This window comes from Micropterus salmoides, unplaced genomic scaffold (assembly GCF_014851395.1).
Source record: "Micropterus salmoides isolate LMB-PRFRI ecotype aquatic unplaced genomic scaffold, ASM1485139v1 Ms_hic_scaffold_4, whole genome shotgun sequence".
NCBI lineage: Eukaryota > Metazoa > Chordata > Actinopteri > Centrarchiformes > Centrarchidae > Micropterus > Micropterus salmoides.
In genome coordinates this window covers 22,824,688-22,851,873 of record NW_024043372.1, presented here as the reverse complement: position 1 = coordinate 22,851,873, position 27,186 = coordinate 22,824,688, and the positions used below count along the sequence as shown (strand labels likewise).

Below are 27,186 nucleotides of genomic sequence, written 5' to 3'. Positions count from 1 at the left end.
GTGTCCACTAGATGGTGCCATGAGCCAGTTTTGAAGACATGTCTCCAGTCAGAAGTGTTGGTTGGGTTGACCTGTGTGCGCTGTCTGCACCAACAAGTACCGGAATTAGTTCTTGAAGAGAGACTCCCCGCATCCACAGCTATTTGTTCCAGTATCTTTGTGTACTGTATACCAACCAAACACTAAAGCAGCTTATTTCAAACGTTTGTTCCTTCCTTCCTGGTTGAGTATGTGAAATGGTCTATAAAAAACTGCTCACTTGCCAGCCTCCATGATTGAAACTGTCCACCATCATAACATACTTCTAAAGTACTTCCATTGTATTTATGTTTGCAATCTAATCCTCCCGTATAACCCCAGGGCAAACATGTGGAGCTGTCAGTGCACTTCAGCAAGTCCACCACAAAAACTCTTATACAATGCTGCAAAACAACATAAAGGTAACAAATCGGAGAGAAAAAAACATGTCAGTTGAGTCCGGTCAGGTGATCACTACTTTTATTTAAATTAAATCATATAGGACTTTTAAAGCATTTTAATATTTACCAAAAACACTAACCTTTTTCTGAATTAGATTTTCGTCTCTCATTAATAATCACTATATATTCATAGTTGCTAGGCAGAAAATGGAAGAAAAATATAGGCGCACAGTAGGTCACACAGTACTGAAAGCATATCTAGGAATTGGTTGTAAACAAAAGTCAAGGCACAAACATACTGCAACAGACATGGAAATGGTACTATAAAAAGTGATAGAATGTTAGGTACACACATTTTAAATATCAGTTAGAACTTTGCCCTCATTTTCCCCTGCATGTGAAGCTTTTTTTTTTTTTTTCAGCATTTTAATATTTTTTATTTTCATTTTGTAGGAATGTTAGATCATTTTGTGCAGATTACAGAGCCGTTACTTGCCATGTTGTCATGCAGAACAATATACGGTTTGGCTATGAATGATGAACTTATGGAAACATTATTTTAAAAAAAGCACTTTCCTTTATCAGTAATATTTTATGACCATGCCTGTGCTTCATCTCTTAAAAAATAAGCTTCATGTGATTAAAAGTTTAATAATTTGCACATCAGTATTTCTAAAACTAAATTGAATGCATTCATATAAAAACTTTTTCCTTTGCCTCCTCTATTAATTGAAAATAAAGAAGAAGAAGAAAAAAGAACAAAAATACAATAATAAATGTTGATTTTGTTGTGGTCATAGCCCAAAGAGTTAACAATACGAGTGACTGGATCAGCAATCGTTGAAATTCCGCAAGGCTCGTCGGGTTTTCAGTCTCTTAGGTGTCTTTATAAAAAGCAGATCAAAGCAGAAATCGTGGTTGGCCAACGCAGTCATGATGTATGTATATTCCCCTATCTTTATGGTGACTGGAACTGTTCAAGTAATCTAAGGACAAAAAACACACACACAAATCAGTCATTTCAAACAGGCTTCATTTTGTGACTTGAGCTGAATCACGTTCCGCATCATTTCTCTCAACTCACCTTGACTCTTTCTCAGATGGTTTATTAGAAGAGGCCACAGTCCTTCAGGTTGTTCTTGATGATGACGTCAGTGACGGCATCGAACACAAACTGCACGTTCTTGGTGTCAGTGGCGCAGGTGAAGTGGGTGTAGATTTCCTTGGTGTCCTTCTTCTTGTTCAGGTCCTCAAATTTGGTCTGGATGTAAGCCTGGGCCTCCTCGTTCTTGTTAGGGCCTGAGGGACACAGAGTGTCGGGGAGCGTTAGAAGAGCTTGTAAAAGAATCTCGGGGGATCAGACAGTTTGATTTGTTTGTGATCCATGCAGACTAGTTCCAGCAGTTCCTTGAATCAAGTGTCATTTTCTTCTTCTTGCCCGAGTTTACCTAGCCCCAGTCTGTGCCGCTCCTTTATTGCCATTAGATTGGAGTCACACAGATAACAGGGTATATATACAGGAATACTGAAGTAAAATTCAATACATTTTTACATTTACATTTATTCATTTAAGCTGACGCATTCATCCAAAGCGACTTACAATTGCTATACATGTCTGGAGCAACTAGGGGTTAAGTGTCTTGCTCCGGGACACAACAGTGGATGGGTCACAGTGGGAATTGAACCCGAGTCTCTCACACCAAAGGTATGTGTCTTATCCATTGCGCCATCACCTCCCCTTACCCCCCTCCCCTTACCCCCCTCCCCTTTTCAAGACCTTTTCAACATATTTTAAGACTGCTGTACCACTTTGAGCTGTAACCGATTAAATCAGCCACACATACACACATAAAAATTGAGCCATTCACCAACTTTCTCAATTGCCTATAACAGGCTGTATGAGCCAACAGTTTTCTATGTGAAGGACTGGTCAGATTTCCTGCAAAAAACAACTGTCTTACATTAGCTATGACATTTATGTACGCAACATTACAGCAAATCATGTGAAACACAGTGTAATTTTGTGTGTTAGTTGGTTTAAACTAGATAATGTGAGCTTGCCTGCAATGATATGTGTGATAACTTTCATTGACCACTTGATCAATACAACAAAATTCAAATAGGCCAGGAGGAAACAAAGATGAAGAGAATAAACTGAGTGATGAATAACGTAAGTAGTGTAGGCGGTGTAGCACAGATACAACCTGGAGGGGAATTAGTCTCAATGTCTGTATTAGTATAATATTATAACTTAAAAGTATAAATTAAAAGTATATTGTTAATTTAATAGTAAACTGTAAGTTTGATATTAATATATTAATTATGTTACTATATTCAATATAATAGTATATAACTTACCACTAGTATAATATTAATTCAAATTACAGCTGTTTCAGTTTGGGGTTGTTTTTTATTCATTAACTTTGTGCAAGAAAAATTCTCTAGGCTACATGATGGTCTCCAGCCTTGATTTTGGGCAGGCTACTAACTCGTCAATAATCATACCCATTTATGCAGAACATTGAGTTCAACATTTATAAAGTTTAAGAGTGAAATAGGCGCACGGTAGATCCCTGCGCCTAACGTTACAGAAGCGAATCACACAGTCGCTACTCACTGCCTGTCTAGTATTTTTGGCTACGCATTATAAATAAATACGTTCACCTACACTTTTAGCACACAAACTTTTGGACAAACAGGATTTTCACATTGAAAAAAATATCTTCAAAATTTAATACCTTGTTAAATGCCGATTACAACTTTTTAATAGCCTTAATTTTCGCAAAATTGATTTATCACCTTTTAAGACAAGACCCTGCAGACACCAGCGATGACTGAAAAAGCCAGACAGAAACACTGTTGCTATTCTGAAGCTATTTCCAGATTCCTCAAAGAAAAAAATTGGATTTCATCCAGCTAGTTCCCGAAACCAAACAAAGAGGGTAGCTCAAAATGACATGGGTGTTTGTTTAATTTATACATAAATAAAATGATGTTTTGTATGTTTTCTATTTATTTTATTTTCATACTGAATAATGCTGTCACATTTTACTTGGGTTGTACTAGAAAGAGGAAAGGTCATTTCTGGCAACCTGGATTACAAAATACACTCGCAAACAAAGTAAAAATTGTCTAGATCATACATATCATGGCGCAAACAGAATATCTTTTCATTCAGAAGGTTAGAAGATCTTTCAGAAAAAAACTTTTTTTATTCTGTTACGGGAACAAAGAAGTACAACTTAAGTGGAAACAGGTCTCACAGGTATCACACCCTGTTGACAGAATATTTCACTTTGAAAAGGTTTGAACTGAAATGGAGTTTTGCACTGTTACCAATCAAGTGGTTGTAAAAAAAACAAAAGTGAAGCTTTTAAGTTGGCTGTGTCTTGTGTGTAGAGGCGTTCAGACTGTACCAGTGTACTCAGGGAAGCAGATGGTCAGAGGGCTGTGGGCGATCTTCTCCTCAAACAGGTCCTTCTTGTTGAGGAACAGGATGATGGACGTCTCTGTGAACCACTTGTTGTTGCAGATTGAGTCAAACAGCTTCATGCTCTCATGCATCCGGTTCTGGGTGGAACGGGCACAAATGTGGAGATAAAGAAATGGTTCAAGTGCACAATTAGGGTACATAAAGGAAATTAATTCACTGAAACCTCCCACTCCCATTCAAATTATCCTGGAAATGAGCTCTGCTGAGAAATGCATGCAAAGCTTTTCTTTTTTTTTTGGTTATAGCGGGAGTATAAGCTTAACTCACCATCTCCTCATCCTCAGCCAGGACCAGGTCGTAGGCACTCATGGCTACACAGAAGATGATAGCTGTGACACCCTCGAAGCAGTGGATCCACTTCTTCCTCTCTGACCGCTGGCCTCCAACATCAAACATCCTACACAGACACACATGCACACACAGTATAAACACGCTGTTATTCTTTTTATGTAGAAAGTGGACGGGACTGGGCTCAAGAGAAACAACACTTTTTTCCCCCCACAGTGACAGACAAGGCAAGCAGCTTCAAGGTCTTCCTCTGGAAGCGTGCGTGCTCTCTCCCGTCTCTTTTCATTGAATATATTTCTGCCTCTTCCTCTTTTCAGGGCAGGGTGTTTGCTGCACAGGCCTTGTCATTTTCCTGGCATTTGAGTTCAGAGCAGTTGCTGTGGTAACACGCGGCCTCAAGACAGGTTGAGGCATTGTCTGCTCCAGTTATAACCTGCTCACTCTCCAGCCCCCCGTGACAAACTATTCACCTTCATAACATCCGTATTGTTACTTTATTATTACAATTATTATTCTTAATACAAAAGCACTTCCATTGTGTATTTCTGTTTGCAATCTAACTCTCTTATTTAAATAACAGTACAGTACAAACACAAGAGAAGTCCACCATAAAATCCTAAACACGGCCAGGTTTTTCACTAACATCCTATATGACTTATTCATGAAGATGGGGTGGTGGTGGCTTGGTGGTTGAGAGAGGAGGCTCCTCTGGACGGTGCCAGTCTTAAGATTTTCACCATCTAATATTGAGAGGGTGCTTTGTCAGCTGGCAGCTGAAGGCAGAGCGTAACCGTTTGCACTACCTCAGAGAGACACGCTGTCGTCATGATACTTGATTCTTCCTGCTAAGCAGGTTTCACTCTGCAGACTTTTGGATCATTAGTGCAGAAGTTTGACTCATGTGGACGGCCCAGCTTTAGGCTGAGTAAGCATAGCTCATTATAACAGTGACACACTTTAGACTGTTTACCTCAACAGAGTGCTTGTTTCCAGCACTGCTTACATAAGCTAAATATATCTCAGCGGTACTGCACTGAAGAGCTGCTGTAGGTAAACACAAAGCTAGCTGGACTCGGTTTATGTCTTCCCAAAAGAAATAAAAATAAATCAAGCCATAAATATGAGACTTAAATATTACACACAGACACACAGCAGGCACAGATGGAGAAGCACACACACTTTTCCATTTCCACTGCCTTGATAAAGCAGCTAAAGTCTGACTCAAAGCTGTTTTAGGTCTTTCATATTTTACAAAACAAAATCCTGTTGTTTCAAAAGCGGTAGCAGTGACTAATGTCTCCATCAGATATAAAGTATAAAGTGTTAGTGTGTGGTCTGAGGGGTGACTACAATCTTCAGATTTCATTATGTCTATGAGGAATATACCGTTGCACATAAACACAATGACAAAATATTTTCATTGAAAAAAAAGGATCACTTCTGAGAAGGGTTGTGGAAAACTGACATTCAAAGTAACAAACTAAAGCGGTAATAATGAGTTTTTATTCACTAATACATGTTTTCATCACTAATATGTGTAATCCTGTTGTGAAAAACACTCAGTTACACTAAACTCCCCCACACAATGCATCTGGTTTGTGTGTCTGTTTTTACTCATATATATGATTTGCACTTCACTGAAGGTTTCCCTCTGTTCTTTTACTGTGTGTGAGCAATATGTTCAGAGCAATGAGAATGTAACAAAACAACAACAGCCCAAGTTGGAAAAAAACAAACAAATGTTTGACTTTCTAAAAACATGCGCTGTAAGTACAAAAAAAAAAAAACGTGACTCATAAGCGCACATCAAAGAATTTTCCTGGCAAAATATTCAAATTAGGATCATTCTCGTCAAAACACAGTGAATAGTCCTGATGGTGTCTCACCTCTTTGATCAGTTTAGTTAGTAGATGATTATCTAAAAAACTAAATATGTCCTCTGCTGTGTGAAATAGCACCAATGCGTCTTTTTATTTCATGGGAGAGGCAGTTTTTAATACAGCAAAGCTGCTGTTAAATGCAGTACTTGGTTGAGTAAATTAGTAGATTGAAATTAAATGTTGTGCTGCATAATATAAACTGATGTGGTGATTGTATATTTAACTGTTTAAACGGTGCTCCCCAAAAATTAGCTTGAGCAGTTGAGAGAAAATTGCAAAAAGGGGGGTCTTACTTGAAGTGCAGCTCCTTGAAGGTGAAGTGTGTTTCCACAATGCCAGTGGTCTTCACTCGGGTCCGCAGCACATCTTGTTGTGTGGGGATGTAATCTTCCTTGGCTATCCTCTCCAGGTCATTTAGGTAACTGATAGGACACACACACACAATTTATATATGAAATTAAGAGCACTGTCCTATGACCCCACAGAGAGAAAGGGTATTAAGATGTAATGTTAAGGTAAGGACGGAAGGTTGTTATAGTTCTCAGCTGTTCCTTCACACAGACATGAGAAGAACAGAAGTGCCTCATGCTGGCCCTGTCACAGCACTGGCGACACTGTGTCGTCTCAACGCAGTCAGGTTTAAATTTACAGTCACATTACACGAGTTAATGTGCTGTCACAGAACTGCTGCTTTACCACCGCAAATACCCCTAACCGTTCACACAGTTTCCCCATAGGTCAGTTAAAGATCACCTCACTTATAAAAAGATTTTACCCAACTTTTAAAAATCACGAGTACTCATTTAATATAATGTACATTTTTATTCAACGATAGATCAGGACGCATTTTTTGAAACGTTATATCTGCTGACATTCTGCACACCTGAACAAGAGCTCCACTCACAATCCGTTCATTGGTAATTGGAGCATACATAACAGCATGCTATTGAATACAGAGATTGTATAGATGTATATCACATACTGCACTCAGCCATGGAAAAAGCATGAACTGTAAGTTACAGCCACCTCAGTTAGAAATGAATGTAACACGTAACAAAGATAAAATTGCTCGTTGATCAGAACGTCTAAAAATAATACTCAAAGCTTCCTCTAAAACAACATTTACAACCAAAGGTCAGTAAAATAGGTGAAGCGCGGTAATGAACAGTTCTGGTAGCTATAGTGTTTGCCTGATTAAATCTTCTTAATGATCTTTGTCAGCAATTACAAAATCATGTCATATCGGCAGCTATTTAAACACTAAATCCTGCCGAAGCACACGGAGGGGCAAGTTTTCTCATATCCACATGAACACACACACACACACACACACACACACACACACACACACACACACAGAAGGCAGTCACCTTTGTTTAAATCCTCTGATTTACACTGATAAGGGACGTCAAACAGTGCAGCCAGGGAACAGCACCCAGTTCACAGTTATAAGATTACTGTCAATCATCTCCTTTTCTGTGAAGATGGTTGCCTTTGATTTTAACCCATTTAGGGTTGGGTATCAAAAACCAATTCCAAGTTGGAACCGTTACCAAATTTCCAAGAAACATGGATTTGTTCAAACGTGTGCATTGCGATTGCTTATCGTTCCCTAACTATCTTGTTGCGTATTTCAGTCGTGCTCCAGATTGATTTGCAGTGAGCATTTTACAGTCCATAAAAATTGCGCTCAGCTGCCAGGAACTGCTATGCGGGTCACATCATCTGTTACGCCATAAGAGAGAACTTCTGTTTACATTCCTGGACCATGGCGGCCTGCAGCAAATGCTCAAAAATTTGGCTTAGCGTCATTAAAATAGATAACCATGCTAATAGTAGCAACGTCTCACGTTCAGGTACAAGACACAGATGAGCTGACATTGACCTTTTATACTGAAAGTAAACAAATTATATTTTTCTTAGATATGAGTCCCCGGAGACACTCCTCTAGTACAGAAACTCCTTTCAGTTTAGCCATGGAGGGGAAGAAGAGCAAGGAGAAAGTGGATGAATGTCAAGATGTGAAGAGTGACAAGATTTGTGGTGAACCGGATTCGATAAGTAGAATCAGAAACGATAAAATTTAAACGATACCAAACCCTACGTGGATATCAAACTCCTTCTATATTTCTATTTCCTCTTAGCTGGAGGGAATGTACCTGAATTGTTTTGATGGCCAAATAAAGTGCCAGCTTGGCTGAAGCCTGATAAAAGCACGAAATACAAAACCACAATCAACTTTTACACTTTACCATGGGAGACACAAAAAAGTCTTCTCTGTCAATCTTACGGCAGAAAACATTCAACTGCATAAAAAAAACTACGGTGTTTGTGCTGGATGTAATCCGATACAAGCCACAGCTCGGGTGTAGATATTAGAAATTCAGCACCACTACTTCATGCCACGTGTTTGACAGTTTAATCATAATCCTGCTCCCCATAGAGGTTTAGGCTGCTTTTGTAGTCCACACATCAGATATTGTAACAAGCTTGATTTAGCCATTGGGTTTATGAGCCTTGAAGATTAATTGAATTTGGTCAGCTTACACTCTAATAAGAAAAAGGTCCTCCACTGTAGTGTGACAGAATTGTCAATGGCAAAACAATCATTTTATATGTTTTTTTTAAAACTACCTCACCGTGCAAATTTTTGTCAATGTAGTTAACAATTATCAGAGACCCAGTGTGAAGCCGCAGTTTACTTGTGCAGTTAAAAGCCAGCAAATACTGCTGCACACAGAACACTTACTGTGCAAGGAGAGACCATTACATTATTTATACACACACACACAGACGTGTGAAAAGGTTTGTCTTGTTTTCTCAAATAACGGCAGCTGGATCCATTATTTTCAGAGCGTCCAGTACATGTCCCTTTCTATCAAACCAGTGAGAGAGAAGAGAGAGGTCTCTGTTGATATGGGCTGTGCCATCTCTCTCTCTCTCTCTCTTTATCTTCCCCATCCTTTCTCTGTCTCAGGTGCTCAGACATGGATTATGGTCTAGTGCCAGACTCATTTTGTCCTCTCTTACAGCAACCGACTCTAGGCGCTCTACAAAGCCTTGATAAAACATCCTACATTGTCTACTCTCCCCACTAACTAAATGTGAGGCCTTGTTAGCAGTTATGCTTCCAGCTCCCCCTTGGCTTTAACAAGAGCAGTGAAGCAGAGACGGAGAAGTTATGATTATGCTGGCCAACACAAACAGAGAACAATATCACTCCCTCTGGAAGTTAAATACTGCTGTGACTGAAAAGCATTTGTGAAACACTTAACACTCCCCTGACAGTTCACAGCACATTTTGGAGGTGTCACATTATTATCAAAGGCTTTGAGTATTAAACAGAAATCAGCGCAGTTAATTCCTGCTGCAGCCCTACAGGCAGCTGGTGGTGAACAAGGCCAAGGCTCTCCATTTTCTCTGGATTTCCATTTCAGAGCGGCCATGCATCCCAGAGGGTCAGAGCGATAACCACCTCTCACCTCTTACCAGCAGCCTCTCGCAATTACCTCCTGCTCTCCCTGATATTATACTGGAACATTATAACAATGTGGCCAGCAAATGGATGAGCGTAATTGAGGTAATTAAGACCTGAGGACAGAGGTTGAAGTTGCTGTGTTGTTACAGATTAGCAACGCGACTGGTATTAAAACGAAAGCCACCGTTTAAACAAAACAGTAATGTCTTCCCTATTTATAACGGCAGCCTGTGGGGTGTGCAAAGAAATGTATTATGGTGACATATTCACAATTTGATAAGTAATAAAAGTCACTCCAGCACAGAGAAAGCATGTAGAACTACTAAAAAGTATGGTGTTTGTGTAATGAATATAGAGAAAAATGGGATGAATAGTGACAAAGAAGTATATTTGGTAGGGATAGGGACTGCTTTATGATCCGAGTCTTTTTCGATACCACTATTGATACTTTAATATTATTTGGTGACGGTTATTTGGTAAGACCAGACCCAACAGTATGCCTGCACGGTATGAGGAAAATATTCAATGTGCGATAATTATCTATTGAGGTGACATTTCACTTGCGATAAATAAACAAATATTGAATAACTGCCTGGTTGTTTTTAAATTAATTAAAGGACTAGAATTTTATATTTTAAATACAGCTAAATGTTGTTTCTAGAGCAGCAACATTAATGTTTACAACAGCAAAGTCACTATGTATAAACTCAATATCTGACATCACAATAGTGAGTGATGTTTAGAAAGAACAAAACACATACAGGATGACAGACTGAGGACAGAGATGATTAAATTAACGCTTTCTACATGTTTACCTTACAGACAGGTATATTGATAAACCATTGTCTTTTTACTCACAAAGGTTTTATAGCAAGTACTTACAGTAACGAGCGTAACTGTCGTCAATTCGAGTAGTTTGGAGCTAACTTAACTTCACCGCCTCCACCGGCCTCTTTCTCTGCTGGCCGCTCTGTGCATGTATGTAGGAGCACAGTCTATGTGTAGGAGCCAACACTCCTAAACTCTAAATGCAGGGTGGAGAATGTAACATTTTTTAAAAGAAACTCCTCACACTTCCTGATCTTACCCTAAAGGTATAATATACATCTCGTCACAGGAGCAACCAAGTAACCATTATACAACGTTCCCCATCTCTGCAACACATGTTCTCCAGTCACCAAGGTTTTCTGTGCAAAACATTGCACAGAGGCGTGCGTCCTCTGACATACATAGCAATTGTAAGTCGCTTTGGATAAAAGCGTCAGCCAAATGAGTAAATGTAAATGAAACACCTTGATGTCATTTTAATGTTATATTAAGGCACTCACTAGGCCGCAGAGTCATTGAGCTGGTACTCTCGGGCCCGTGTGAAGCAGCTCTGGACGCCTCCGTCAGCCCAGAGTCGCTGGATGACGTTGGACAGGTCTTCTGGCAGGATGCCCTGCTCTTCTGCTGCTGCTGACAGGGCAAACAGTTGGCGGGCATCATCCTGACAAGAAGAAAGGCATGACATCTATTAACCCTCATTTTCTTCACTAGAGCTCATAAAGGCTGATAAAGGGGCTGTTTTTAGGACTTTCTTTCTACATGGCTTGTATTCTACTTGTCTCTTGCGAGGATCGGTGATGGTGTAGTGTATGAAGTGTATGAAACAGAGTCCAGAACTGTGGTGAAAAGACTTGAAAAGGGAAAAATATAATTAACATTTATTGTGATTGTGAATTAATTTTTAATTTCAAGTGTATGGTTTTTGAACAAATTGTAAATTACAGATGAAACTTTTTTGGTGGATTTTACTGTTTATGGTATTGTTCTCGTCATTGAGCTTCATAGCAAACTGTCACAGAGGCTTTCTTGGAATGTAGCATAGATAAGGAAAACAAAGCAAAAAACAGAGCTGAGATTCATCGGGCATTCATTTTCGGCATTCACTTGCCTGGCCAATATAAATCAGATAGGGTGAGTTGTTGTCAGCCAGCTGCCTTCCCAACATACAAACTGTAGCTTGCTGTTGTGTGTATCCAGTGTGTACTTGTAGTGATTGTGGCTTTAAAAATACCTCTCAATCTGCTTTATTTAGAAATTACAGATAAGAGCTACAACCACTGGAAATGGTTGGTTCCGAGGGACAGAAAAATGCTGTTATTCTTTGTTTTGTTGCTCTCTCAGGATAACCCATGTTATCCTGCAACCTTCTGCACTCTATACAAGTCCGAAGTGACATGTTTTATGGCTAACTCTATGGGGATGTGCAATCCAATTTGTTGAGGTAGCATAAGAGATAAGGGAAGAAACAGAGAAGTAAATCAAAGAGTGAGAAATAATATGCCCGGAAGTTATGGACACATCATTGACCTAATTGACCTGTGGCCATTACATCTTCACTTCACTTCTACACTTAACCCAGAGATACCACTGAACCACACTGAAACGCTGCAGTTGAACTGTTTTTGTTTTGCCTCTCTCTAACTATTTTTTTCTGGCGCTCAATGTCTTGCTCAAGAACAGTTTAAGGTTGCAGATTGCTGTTGATGGACACTCTGGTTATGGAAACATGTCTTTAAACCACAAGGACCATTCTCTGATTGTATCCATATTAGGGGGACTGTTAGGCACACACCTGCACATTAACACACAACCTTTTTATTGATTACTTTTCTCAGTGTTTGAGGCGCTGGGACACCAAGCAGATGGACTATTGGTGCTGGTAGCAATGGAGTGCATTTATGTGTAAACAATCAAAGGTAGAGTTGCAGATATGGTCACTGCATGAGAAGGGCATCGTCCACAGCTTACATCACCTTCATTATACCACTGTGACCCTTTGTGTTTGACACTGGACATAAGCTTACATAACCCTTTGATGTTAGCGACTAAGAGTGGACTTTCATGTATTAGTTAACCATTGCCTAGCTCTCCACCAACTTAGCTGTAGGTCACAGTAAGTCAGCAGACGCTTACGGTGTACCCTGTGGTAGTACTTAAAATATTGGGATATAGCACATGCTGTTTTAAATGGATGTCAGAATATTAGAACACCATGGTTTTGTGATACCCGCGATGTCCTCCACCAAACCAAACAATGGGCCTTCAGTTAACCTGAAGGGCAGCAGTTACATTATATTCACACTACCATCAAGTTGATGGCTGGGCTCTTTCTGAAGCTGGAGTTCCCAATTTTGGACTCTTGCTTAAACAAAGGTCTCAGGCCCATAAAATGCTGATTTTAGTATATTGCTGAATGCTGACTGCGTTCCTTCAGGCTGTGAGACAAATATTGTCTTTTTAATTGAAATCTGCGAAATGTTCCAGGAGATTCTCTCTGTAGGCCGTTGCAGTGGGGGAAGGTGTAATTCAAATAAACTCATTGACGAAACACTGTAATCTATCCAACGGAACGTGTCATGCAGAGCTAGCTACCTTGGCAGAGCCATTCCTGACATATAACAGGCAGTCAAGAAGCTCTTTCCACATAAAACCATGTTTATCCAACTCTACTAGAAAGGTCACCCAGGAGAGAGAAATTTGAAAAAAACCCCACAAAAATCAAAGCTGTACAGAAAGTGCAAAGTAAGGATTATTAGGGTAATGACAAAATCTGAATTTAACTGCACTGTAGCGTGCATGTTTTACTACCAAGCATAGTAATTGTATCCAGTACACATGACACACTGCTGCTTTATTACTTATTCCAATTCAGCAAAAGGAGAGGAGAGGATTAGGTAGGTCAGATTTCCTTATGTAGCATTTACATACACAAAATAAGTTAATGGAAAAAGATGCATACGACAGTTGAAATATGTGGCATTATGTTAATTTATTAGTCTTTTCAAATTTACTTTCATGAACAGATGGCTTCATCCTCTGTAAGTCAAGATACTCGGAAATATCTCTAGAACAGAATATATGGATCACATTGGTGAGACAGTGGGTCTATTGAAAAAGCAATGTAATTTTGTCTCAGTGATCTTCTCCCTGGGTGATGCCCCAACAAAAGGCAGTTCTTTACCATTTCCTTTAACAGCACACACACATACACACATGCACGCACAAAAGCAGAGACAGAAAGGCAGGAGTCCATCTTAAGCATGTGCTACCCATAGTTGATTTCCAAGTGCAAACTGTCACACTGCACTCGGGGGAAATTCTTGAGCTGCATAATCTCTGCTGCCTCAAATCCTCAAGGCAAGATAGGGCTGGTGAGGATGGAGGTAGAGTGGAGGCTTTGGTGGTGATTAGTAGAGATAATATCACTAAAATGTGTGTAGCTATATTACGCTATACCAGGATCGGCAACCTATGGCACGTGTGCCAGTGTGGGCACGCAGAGACATTTTAAGTGGCACATGAGAAAGAAAACTCAATCCTACAATATTGACATATGCCGCTACTTTGTTTAATATTACATTGAGTTTGTGAAAAAACAGACAATCAACCACCATGATGAATTAATTTTGACATTATTAATAGGATTGTTAAAATGATAGAAATATAGAGAAAATAACGGCTTATATTTTAACGCAGGATTAATCAAAGTGAACTACTTTATGATCCTCTACCAGGCTGGCTGACCAGCCGGTCAGCTGCTGTCAGTGTGTCTGTGAGAGTGGGCCAAAATAAAACATTAAATGTTGAGGGGGGATATGAGCGGCCCATCCCAACTTGGACTGATCCTTGTTTTTGCTGTAATCTGATTGGCTCCACGGGGCCGAACAAAGGAGTTTACTTTCCATCCAGTTTGCGTGACAAGTGCAACAGAGATGGTAAATATGGCAAAAAATTTGAATGTAATGTTTACCTAATTAAGTTTGTTTATTATCACTGATGCACTCATCTACCAAAATCTATTTGAATTAGAATATTTTAAATGTTTATTACGGCAAATATTGATATATGTGATTCATTTCGATTCATTCATTACAAAACTACAAACATGTCACAAAACTTGTAATTAGATACATTTTTTTAATCGCTTGACAGCCCTATTTATTATATGTCTATTATTATTATTAACAAGGTCAAACTTCAATTAAAATCTTACTAACTATCAGTGCATAAATTAAAAATAAATTACATGTGCATTAACAAACGCTGCTGGCACACTGGATGTCTTCAACTTTGTAAATTGACACTTACCACAGAAAAGGTTGCCGACCCCTGCGCTTTACTAACAGGTTCCCAGAACATCTTTCTATTATTAAACAACAGCTTTCAAGTTGCATGGGAACAATATTGCACTTGAAGGTATGTCATGTTATGTCCTATTTGTTTATTGTTCTAAAATACTGTTTATAAAACAAAAAACAGGCACATCTGCTGCTGCAGATGGTAACGACAGTTACACATTTCAGTGTCAACTTTATTGTCAGATACCTACCGCTCTAGTAGCTTCCTCATAGTCGATGTTAAGGTTGGCCATGGCTTTGATGATGGCCATAATGGATTGGATTGTGTTGCTGTAGACAACTGCTCTGTACTGCTTACACTCATCTTCTGAGTACCCATCCTCATGGATAATCCTGAAAACAGAGACCAGGGGGAGAGCAAGGGGGAAAAAAAGACTAGTGTGTTATTAAACTGAAATCACAATGTGACGACAAAACATAATACTGACGTTATGATTACACATTACACACAGTGGAGTAAAATATTGTTTGTTTTGCCCAGGCTTTTGACTCTCAGGCAACATACAGACTGCCCTTACTTCTTGGTAGAAGATTGCAGGCACTACTCGGGACTGAAAATGTATTTTCACCACCTCTGCACATTCTTCCGATAACATTTAAAGCAAAAATAATTAACTTTTTTTCTCTATTCACTAATAATCTGCTCCTACAAATAGGCTAGTACTGACCGTTGTGTAGTTAAAATGCAAATACAGCATTATCTCTTATATGGCATCAGGTCTCTATCAAGAAAACTTAATATGATGACCAAACCTACATACTTGTAGAGAAGATACAACTAGGGCTGGACAATAAAACAATAATTATCTATCTAATATATATATATATATATATATATATATATATATATATATCTATCTAATATATATATATATATATATATATATATATATATATATATATATATATATATATATATATATATATAAATAAAATATAATTTTTTTCAATAACAATATAACAAATGTTCAATAAATATTCAATAAATGTTTGATTTTATTCACTTGAATCTTACACGAATTAGGACTTAATTTTTAATAAGGTGGTTATTTTGTTGAGGAAAAAAGGACTGAAAAAAAGCTTTTACTTAATTTTTCTCATGCATATGTGTTGAAAAAGATTTTATCATAATTGTTTTGAATGATTTGTAAGAGTGATCCACTGTTTGGCATCAAGTGTTGACCATAAAGACAAGTTTAAACCACAATTAACCATCAGGTTTCTTCAACTTTCCCTCAGTAGCAAAAATCAGCCTTTAAACTCAAAAGAAATAAAGATTTGATACTTATTGTGATAATAATCGATATCAAAAGATATGAAACTTTTTATCGTGATAACATTTTTGGCCATATCGTCTAGCCCTAGATACAACTGATAAGTGTTGTTTAGTTTGGCCACATCTCCTAATGTAAAAGAAAGTTTAAGCAGCTAAGAATTTTGTCTCATTGTGAAAATGCTGTCCATTAATAGCTAAGACGATACATTTAATTGGTATTTCATTAGATTCGTCAAAGATGATCTAGTCCCGCACACGTGATCACAAATCACAACCCTGCTGGGCTGCAGTAGTGGGAGAACTCTACCACTTTTGTGTCTCTCAGTTTGAGAGACACAAAAGCAATTTCAATATTTACTTGATTTCGAAGTTGTGGAAAGAGACAGAAGGACAAAGAGGCATTTGGTTGAAAAAGCATGGGGCTGAGACACAAGTGGCTGGCTGGAAACCAAACAGAACCATCTCCCCTGGCCTGTCACAGCCCAGAGACCAGAGTGTCTCATTGGTTGTGTGATGTGCTGAAAGGGACCTCATTAATGTGCAAGTGAGCCCACTGTGAAACTGCCAAGAGGACTGAAAGCCCTCAGCCCTTGAAACAAAACTTTCAACACTTAAAACTATTTTTGATTGACTTGATTGTGCAAACTTTGTTTTATTAGTACTATTTAAATAGTTATTTTTATCATAATCTTAAACTTATGCCTGGCACATATGGACAAGGTGTAGCTGGACAGCTGTATATGAGAAAATCAGGAAATTGTGCTTTCTGCACATGAACACCTTGTTTAAATGCAGATGTAACTTATATGAATGTATGTAGAGTCTCTTTCAACAGCGATCAGTCGTTATCTACAGAAGGAAGCACTCACAGAGCTCATACCGCCCTAATCCTTTAAATCCGTTTTTCTAATAACAGCAAATAGAGTATGTAATGTGTATCTGAATCCAGATCTGCATCAGCAACACACATCCTATCCACACCTACAACAACTTCTTTCTTTTTTGGCCTAACTTTCCATTAGATTTGACGAAGTAGTTTTGCGATATCCTGAATCACAAACTGAAAACTTGGCGATATCCTGAATCACAAACTGAAAACTTGGCAATGGTAATTATATTGTATGGCCTTTGTGAGCTACTTCCTTCACATTTAAATATTTCATTACTGCCGGTGTTAAAAATAACTTGCACATCTTGCATCAACCAGGAGACATTTTCAAGAGACCTCTAAAACTGGATTTAATTGAAATCCAGTCATTAATGCTGTCATATTCTGTGACTGACACATTCTTGCAAGCATAATTTTTATATATATATATATATATATATATATTTTTTTTTTTTTTGACACAACGCGCAAGTCTAGTGTCAACTGGAGGGAATATTTATTAAGAATTAGATTAAATGAAACTCAGTTATTAGTGCTGCAGTTTCCTGTGACTCACATTTTTGCAAGCATAATTATCCTTTTGTTTTAATTAATTAAGAATAGAGAGATTCCCCACATAGTATTCCTGAAATTTATTATTTGACCGTCTTACAAAAGAAGATGCTCACACAACTGAGTCTAGTTTGGGACTGAGGGTTTGCATTTGAGAGAGTTTTGTTTGTTCTCTCTTTTTAGGTAGCCGAAAGAATTCACTCCTACTCGTCTATGAAGATAAGTACCCTTTTCACTTCACTGTCAGTTAAAGAGTCCCATATACCTTTTTCACAACAGACATTTTGACATGTGATAGACGGAAAAAGTACATGTATAAATTAAAAACATCAATAATTGCTGCTTACCAATAAGCTTAACCGGTTCCAGGGGTCTGGTATGGTATATGAATCATTTGTGGCAATAAATAATATGCTTTGTGAAATAAGTCTTATAGGGGGGTTTAAGTCAACTCAGTGAGTGCACTAACAACATGTTATCCAAAAATGTGTACAGAGAAGTAATTTGGCCATTTGGAGAGACTTGTTTTTGTGTTTTGTGTATCCCTTGCTCAAGCCCCCATGTATTTGGGGGAGTGGAAGTGTGCCTTTACTAATGACATCTCAAAAGCAAAAGCATCATGCGTGTAGGTGTTCACTGATGTGCACATTTGAGAGGATTTTAAAGGAACAGTGTATCGGAGAGATTTGTGAAACCGCCTCAGCCAAAACACTAGGCCTTTCATTCATACGTATCAGCTGTAGAAATGCACATTTCTCAACCCTTGTTTTAAGGATAAGCAGGGAGGGTTTCTGACTGACAGGAGGAAAATGGCAAAGCCAGGAAACCAGCGGCTCCATTTCAATACACAATAATCAGGGCCTAAGCTTTGAGCTCCTCCTTGCTCATATCTTTTGATACTGCATGTAAACAACTTCTTTAAAACATTGTGACAAACTTGCCAGTTGTCACTGGTCATGTCAGCTTGTACATATTAAGCTTTTGCCTCCATTGACAAACTGTAAACTTGTTAGAATTATTGATTTTAACATCCTCCCAAAGTAAGTTTGAAGTGGCCCACTTTATCTTCACATTGTGAGGTTAGTACAGATCTCCCTACAAGATCTTTATTTTAAATAACATAATGTGAGAATTAGCTGGAAGCAGGAACCACCAGCAAACTGAGAAGCGCGGTTTAAATGATGACATGACTCACTGCCTCAAGATACTCTCAAATGTTGTGTACTTGTGTAAACATTTCTGCTCAGCATTGTAAATGTGAAGTAAAATAGACCACAAATCAGCAAATACAAGGTCAATTTCTTGCCTTAAATCTATTCAGAATCCAATCTTGGTGTATATACTTGAGTATGGAATTTCATGTTTCAAGTTTTTTAATCTAAAGCAAAATCCATTCCAAGGTGGACCCTGGTAACTGTTGTGGTCCATGTGTAACACAGGAAAGTGCAGTGCAGATATCTATGTCTGTGTCTTCTGTGCGATTTGGTCCATCACTAAATTGTCTCTCATCCACAGGGCTGGTAATAAATGTTCATGGTGCACTGCCTGTTAATGGCCTATTTCAAGCCTGCTGGCTGTGAGCCAAAGAGTGGCAAGCTAAATGGGCCAAACTCTGAACATAAGGTAGCTAGAAGATTGCATTTATCAGAGGTGAGGACAGCCTTGTGTACATAATCAGCTACAGTACAGAGGTGTGCAGGAGTGTGTGTGTGTGTGTGAGTGTGTGTGTGAGTGTGAGAGACAGAACAGAAAAGTATTCCTAAAGTTTCCTAAAATAAACTACACTGGAAGACTTCATTTTGCACCTAGGTCAGCATATCAGGGCCATTGCAGGTAAAATAAATTTTAAAAAAGTATTAATTATGAAGCGGGGAGGGGGGGTTAATATTCCAAGGGAGAAAAAAAATAAGTTGAAAAATCTAGTTTAAAGTTGTAAATTTTCCAGAAAAAACATGGCTATTTTCTGAAATTAAAGTGGTAAATTTTCCAGAAAAAACATGGATATTTTCTGAAATTAAAGTGGTAAATTTAAGAGAAAAAAGTCACACATTTCTAAGATTATAAAATCACAAATTTACAAGAAAAAAAAACTCTCAGATGTGCTTATGTTATTTAACGACTCTGTGACTTTAATCTTGGGATATTTTCCCCTCCCCCAGCTCCATAATCCCCCCCCCAACCTATAACGGCCCTAATGCGCTGCTGTACCTGCTTTCCTTGAATGAAAAAAAAAAGATGAGTCATTTGTGGTGCACACTTGCTTCAATATCCACAAATTAACGTGCTGCTATAATTCTCTACCCTCATGTTCATGCTGCACATACTGATCCTCAAATAAATGTTGGAATACCATGTATAGCTAAATTTTCCTAATGCAGTTGTGCTATATGAATATGTCAGAGATGGTGGGAGGAAAAGCAAAACAATGAGCAGTCACTCACTTCATCTGCTTCACAATGGTGCTCTTCCCTGACTCTCCAGCACCTGCAGAGAGAACAAAAACAGGTTAAAAATACACTCCCGTTAGCTGAGAAATGTAAACAGGCAGCCAGAGAGGCCGCCTCACATCTGGACCCTTTCTCTTCCTCCCCTTCCTTTACCTCCCAGGCTTTGCTTTAGCTCTGAAACAGACTTCAGCACTCATTTTCATCCTGGACCAGTCTCCTGTTCTCTCCTACTGTATACCTACAAGGATTCTGCCCCTATATCTCAGTCAGCTCTATCTGTAGTCTAAATTCAAGTAGTAATACAGGGGTGTCTTTTTTTCACAGGAATAATCCCAGCCACTCACAACCTTTCAAAAGGAACAAAAAACACTTGCTATCCTATTCCCCTCTTTTTATTTTTAGACAAGTCATTTTATCATGATTAACATTTTAATGGAAATGTCTTGCACTGACAGGATATGTGCTCTTCTTATCCACTACTATGTTTATTCTAACAGCCTGAGGTGACCAGGGAGAGCTCATCTGCCACAAGGAATCTAACACTACACTACACTACACTACACACACACACACACCCACCCAGGGGTGCCTGTCAGTACACTCGCCTCAGGTGAAGTCTTTCTCAGATGACCCTCAAAATACACTACTATGCAGCACGCACATGCACAGTGTAGCCCCTGGGTAGAAATGGGCAAAGATAGTTTCCACCGACAGCTGTCAGCTCATACTCCTCTGTGTGGTATGCTAATAGAGAAGAATGTGCACTTTGCCTTGAAATAAAGACAGTTTGAACAAATATCCAACCGACTGTGAAAGGTGAGTTATTGCATACCTTGCTTTGTGCCAAGGCTAGGGTTGGGTACTGTTTAAAATTTTTACGATACCAGTTCGAAAACCAGTACTCTTAAAGTACTTCATTCGATACCTTGCATAAAATGCTACCTGTTGAAGCCATAGTAGTTGATTGGTATTATTTTTATTGGGATGGACATTTATCTACAATGAAAATAATCATTGGCTGCTGCCCTAATACAAACACATTGTTACATTCTCCATTTTTAATCCACCTCATGATTCTCAAGTCCACACTCTCCCCTCCAAGCAATTTGCAAATCACACTGTGATGAAGGGCTCATCCATCTGCTGTACAGTCTGTGGGCCATATTGTTAAGCGGGAGGAAAAGCATAGAAAGAAATGCTCTCTCTGGCTCACTGCATACCTTGAGTGTGACTGAAAACTGTAAATACATTCCCTGCTGAAGAAAATGGGAAATAACTAAGATGCAGACTGATTCAGGCAGGCAGTGTGCAAATCACAGATGATGATGAAACTCTAATATTGGTTTAAAGCTCAAAAGGCCATCAAAATAGTCTTCACTTAAACCTCCTCCCACCAACTCTGTATACCTGTATGTATTAGAACAAACTTTTGGGGTTGAAGCACTCATAACAGAAACTAATAATTTGTAACTTTTCACTAATCTGGAGGACAGCCACACAGTAAGACAGTCATGGCCGAGCTTGTCCCTGGAGCCTCTCTGGCTCAGCTGCACATCAGCGAGTCTGGAGCCAAACTGCGAGACCTGTGAGTTCATGAATCTGACTGATCAGAGTCGAGCTAGTGCACACACACACACACACACACACACACACACACACACCAAGCCCTTGCTCTCCTGAAAGTAGTAAACATGCCCTTTGGAATTTGTCCACTGAACCTGACGCTGCTAACAGCTAGAAATGAGCGGTGAAGTTGTGGCACATACCTCAGCGCCACTGCTGCTTTGATTAACAAATAGCAAGTAACAGATCCCTTTACTGTACCATACAAATGCACTTAACAGCCTGGACTTTGTGTATTCTCAGTTTCCTAGCTTATAGAATCAGTCCGTTCAAATGATTTCACAACAAAAATAACGTGTTCCTCATTACACATGACAGTAACTTTAATGTGAGAGGACCACACTCTAAAATATTTAACTGAAAGCACAATGGTTTGAGTATAAAGTGGGGTTTTATGAATATCTAAAAAATGATGAACGATGGACTGATGCTGCATTAATCCTTATTATTAGTACTTCAGCGACCACAATGCACATACATTTGCAAAGGCAAGTAAAGTCCTGCACTGTGTCGCTTTAATATTTCATACTTGCCAGCTGGCGGTAAAAGGCTGCCAACAACTGTACAAGTACATGTACTTTAATAAGACGGTTTGCAGAATTCCTGGAGGACTGGGCAGACTTTGTTTCTACTAATAAAACCTTAACTGGATTAAACACACACACACACACACACACACACACACACACAGTAGGACAGCTGGGACTGCTCAGGGATCATAGGGGATGTTTTTGTCATGGTCACTGATGTGATCCGAGTGGCAATCACTCTCAAGATTGGGGCAATAAGCATATGTTGCTGGTGGTTCTGTGGAGAAAAGCTGTATCAGGAACTCAAGGCCTGCTGACTGTCAGACTGATACCACTGATCCTGTCGCTATTACACAACACACTTTGTCTGATCTCCGGCTAATGCTGCATTATCACCATATCTCCCTTTGGACCATGGAGGCACACACACGTTCTGAAGATTGTTAGGAAAAATGACAGCAGGTTCTAACCGGTGGCCTCTGAATAGACTTAAGTCATAATCAGATCTCTGCAGTGCCAAAATAGAACAAACCATGTGGTAGAATTAGTTTTGTTTTTCTGCTTTTTCAGCACAAATAAAATGAACACCATCTTAACTTAGCTAAGCTCAAATGTGATCTAACCTAAAACATAACTAAGCTGACCTTTAACCCATCCCCTCTAAACAAACTGAACTGACATGAAGATGAAATTAACACTAATGCATTTAACTAAACGCCAAGACACAGAAGAAACGGACTGATTGTGCGGTGCAGGGGATGAAGAAAAGTTGAGTTTGCAGGAAAATAAATACTGTCCACTGCCTAGCAACTGGGCAGCATGTACGACAGTTGTGGTTCTCTGACTCATGGTATAAAAAGAGCAGAGAAAAAAAAGAGGGGATACTGCCAGTTTCCAATTCCATTTGAATTTAGTTAGCTTTTGTGTGTTTTGTCACATTTCCTTCACCCTCACAAATAAAATACAAAAATGGACAAAGAGAGGAAAAATTTGAGTGTGTGCGCAAGCTTAAATATCATCTGTCTGTGTGTGTGTGTTGGGGAAGAAGTGGGTATTAGCATGAAGATATGTAGTACTAGGAGAAAGCAGCAGGGGATTTGTAAATCTCACAGCAAGACTCAGGAAATTGCCCGATTACCCATAGGTTACAATGTGACTTGCAGACAGGCAGAACCAATACGCAGATGGACGCTAGGGGAATCTGCGCCAGGGAGCCCACAGGCTTTACCGGGGTCCAGCTGCCGCAGGACACCGCCTGGGCCAGACCCAGGATGGAAGGACTGTATTCACAGGTGTGTGGGGAGGTGTCATTAACAGTGACACAAGCAGGTCAGATGACAGTCACGGTAAGTGAGTAAGGTTTCTGAGCCATTCCCCGTGAACATTACACCGGCACAGAAACAGCTTTGATCAAGTCCCAGGTGGCTGCAGAATAAAGCAAACCTCTGCTAATTGCAAAAAAGGAGAGAATACACTGATCCCTTTGCATCAGGTAAGATCTAAGTGTGTTGTTGCCCCAGGGTACCTGGTGGTTTCATTTATTTTATTGCTAGAGCTGATAAAAGAAATGACTCCTGTTTGTCTGTTTGTTGAGACAACATGGGATCCACTTAATACTTCATAGGACTAAAATGAGTACACCTGTGATTGGGTATCTACCTTTGTTTGCCGATTTTAAATTAAATGCAACTATCGTTAATATACCAGGGGAACTGTGCCTGCTCCCACTGTGAAAATGTGGTATTTGGGGCTTGAGTGTAAACAGCTTTTGAGCAAATTATTTTTGTCTTGGTAGGGAAAAAGTGATAATAAAATGGTACACAGCACTACCACCTATCATTGTCCACGATGTAAAATTTTGTTGAGGTGGTCCAGTTTTCTACCTTTGCTTTGTGGTGACTGGTCTTCAGGTTTACCGAACACGTACATTCACATTTTTGCCATTTTTTTTAACCACTGCATAAATTAAATGGTCAAAATGTGCTTTATTCAGTGTTTCCCACAAGATTTGGAGAGACTATGGTGGGTGGGTGTCCGAGGCCCAAAAGGGTCCGGTAGAGTAAATTACCTGTGTCCATTTACGTTTAATGGACACATGTAATATGTTTTATACTTTCTGTGAATATAATCCAATTAATCTTATTTCCATATTGTATAGACACCTTATTTTGAAAACCGGACATTCATCAAGTCCGACCCAGTTTGATAAATAATGTTGTATGTGGTTCTTGTATCAAGTAACTAATCAAGATCAATCTAATCAAGACTTTGTAGCCTCTCTTTAGGTAGGACTTTCATACTGCAACACTTGTCTTTGTAAAGAGAGAAAATGACAGGATAAAGTCGTTAACCTGCCTGTCAGCTAGCACTGGTCAGTTTCAGTTACCATAAAGGCTTGAATACATGGACACTCCAAACGTAGGTGCGGTTTTCTTAATCGCCTTCTCAGAAACGAGTGATAGAAACACTCAAAGTGGGTCAGAATATTTTTTGCCTTTTCTGAGAAATCAGCCACAGATGGAGTGGATGTGCTGGGAGACAATTCAGCAGAACAGTGTCTGCAAACGGTGATTTTTGCGTCTTTCTCAGACACTTTAAAATGCTTCCACACTGCCGACATGTCAACGTAATTTGACAGAGACCATGACTTTTGACGTATTAGGCCGAACACCAAAAATGCTTTTTTTTTTTTGGGCCGATTCATTTCGGTGGCCGAGCATTCGGTGCATCCGTAACCACCTTGCTACTCAACAAGCCTAGAAAACAGTACCATCAATTTACACAGATTTTTTTCTGTTTAACTGTGAAACCTAATAAGGAATTTCAGTTTTCTTTTGTAGAAACAGGATCTGTGAAAAGAACTGACAAAGCTCGACTCCCACATTTGACCAGTGATGAAACCTGCCAAAGGGAATAAGTGTGGCAGCCTGCTCTTCTGTGAGAATTCCTGGCATGCTCACATTGTCTCTAGAGTTTCGTTATTCAGTGAAGCATGAAGAACTGACAAGTCCAGACATAAAAGGAGGAAAGAATGAGGGTACTTCCCACTGTTCTGTGTCAAGACAGAGGATCATAAAATAATCAACTTATTTCTCTATCTTCCTACAGTACCTACGTGTTGCGTCAGCATCTTGCAGACACAGCCTCATCAAGCTTAATATGTTAAATGTTTCACAGGTCTGCCTCCGCCCAGGGTATTAAGGCTTTTACTCTGTGTGTATGAATAAATATGCATGTGTTCGGAGCAAGTTTGACCCATCCTGGTGAGGCTGGGTGCAGGACACAAAGGCAGCAGTGTGGGCCGCTGCTAGCTGAGAAGACAGGCCCGCTGTTGATGTTTACGCCTGAACCTTTCCAATCAGCGCTACAGCTCACACAAGCTTCTCACGCTGCTCCGCCTCCTTTCACTCAGCATGACAACTGCCTTTGCCAGGCCACAGCAAATCGTTTTACGGCCACTGGCAAAGGGAAAGGCTTGAGGGGACATGACTGAAGAAGTTAAATCTCACTGCTGATGAGAGGAACATATGTTGAACTGGGAAAATGAGTTTAGACAATAAGCACTTAAGCTCAGTTTTAGAGCTTTAACAAATCTCTTCATAAAACAATCCACGGTCTAATCTATCACTAATGATGTCATGAAAGGTGAAACTTTTGAGATTTTGAGGGTGTTTTTGTGGTAATATAACAATACCAGGGCATGTACCCTTAAAGTCCCAGTCCTGATTGTCAGTCAGTCACAACTTATCATTATGTATCCATATAAAACAAGATTGTACAATGAAATGAAAGTTTATAGTCCCTTCATGCTACACACATAGCATTTAAAAGATAATTAAAACAGGGTAACATATAAAATAAAACAATATACATTGGCTATACATGTATACACCCAGGAAATAATTTTGGCCTGAGGAGAATTACAATGGCCCCAAACTGAATGTGAGTATAATAATAACCCAAACACCTATGCAATATAATATAATCCAATATAATACAACTGAACATTTCACAAAGTAGTTTTCCTTGCAGGGCAATTGTCATGAATTGAATTAAAGTGCAGGTGTAGGTGTTCATGATGTTGTGTCCACATTCTGCAGGAGTGGGTTGTTCAATACTACACCTCCAATATGTTCATGTAGTCCTCTTTCAAACAGGCTTTTACAAGCTGTTCACAATGTCCCAAGTAGACTGTAATTACTGAAGTAATTGATGCAGCCATTTGTATTGAACCATCAGGCATGCAGACAACTTACTGAAAAATTAATAAAGCGTCGGCTCTGCTTTGTGATAAATGAATGTCACACCCTTTAATGAGACAATTGTTTGACTGCTCCTTGTGCTGCCACTGTGAATGCAGAGAATGTTAAGTAACAAACAAAGAGAAAGTTGAATAAGACAATGGAAAGAACACAAGAACATTTTCTTTTAAAGTCAGGCTCAGCCCATCCACTAAATCTATAATGGGACGGCCCCCTGGTCCTTCCTGTCCCCACTTCAGAGCAGATCTGTTGAATAAATCAATATCAGACCCCTTGGTGACAGGCTGACCCATGAAAATTAAGTATGCTCTGCCTTTAAAGCTCAACTCTGAAGACAACAATGGATGTCGTGATGCTTCAAATCAATAATCACTGAGACTTAATGCTGTTAACTACCGTTAATGCAATTTTTCCTGCTTTCTTGATGTGCTCATAAATATTGGTCCCAGTGCAGGCAAGGCTGGTCTCACTGTTAAGACATCACTTTTCACTGACTTGAGACTTCTCACAGTCTCTAGTCTCACTCTCAGCCGCCTGAGACTCGAACAAATAACCCTGCTTGAATTCTCACAACCTCCCCTCTTACACACAGTCCACGAAACATACAGGGGGGAAAGTGATGAGGCAGCTTGTGTTGGTGCCAAGCTGAGTAACTAAAGTGATAAAGGAAGCCATGGGAATTCAAGGAAACAGGTAGAAAAGAAGTGGGTGGGGAAAGAGAGGGGAAAAAAAACAAAACAACAAAAGCGCAGAGTTGGCAACTCCTGCCTACAGCAGGATCCAGTGAGACAAGGCTGCCTCACTATACTGAACTTTCAGATATCTCATATGCAACAAAAAAGCCTTAATCACTTCTCCATCTC

General features: G+C 39.3%; 1 protein-coding gene across 1 annotated transcript in view; it reads right to left on the bottom strand.

Annotated features, from left to right (window-relative positions):
- Positions 1–481: 481 nt before the first annotated feature.
- LOC119885750 (guanine nucleotide-binding protein G(i) subunit alpha-2-like) overlaps positions 482–27,186 on the bottom strand; it is a 64,278-nt gene continuing 37,573 nt past the window's right edge. Inside the window, exons 2-9 of the mRNA XM_038695967.1 lie at positions 19,903–19,945; positions 14,936–15,077; positions 10,887–11,047; positions 6,374–6,502; positions 4,180–4,309; positions 3,836–3,989; positions 1,504–1,718; positions 482–1,405 (exon numbers count right to left, since the gene is read on the bottom strand). Coding sequence (XP_038551895.1) covers positions 1,528–1,718; positions 3,836–3,989; positions 4,180–4,309; positions 6,374–6,502; positions 10,887–11,047; positions 14,936–15,077; positions 19,903–19,945 — 950 coding nt within the window. The 3' untranslated portion in view covers positions 482–1,405; positions 1,504–1,527. The remainder of the gene's footprint in view (positions 1,406–1,503; positions 1,719–3,835; positions 3,990–4,179; positions 4,310–6,373; positions 6,503–10,886; positions 11,048–14,935; positions 15,078–19,902; positions 19,946–27,186) is intronic.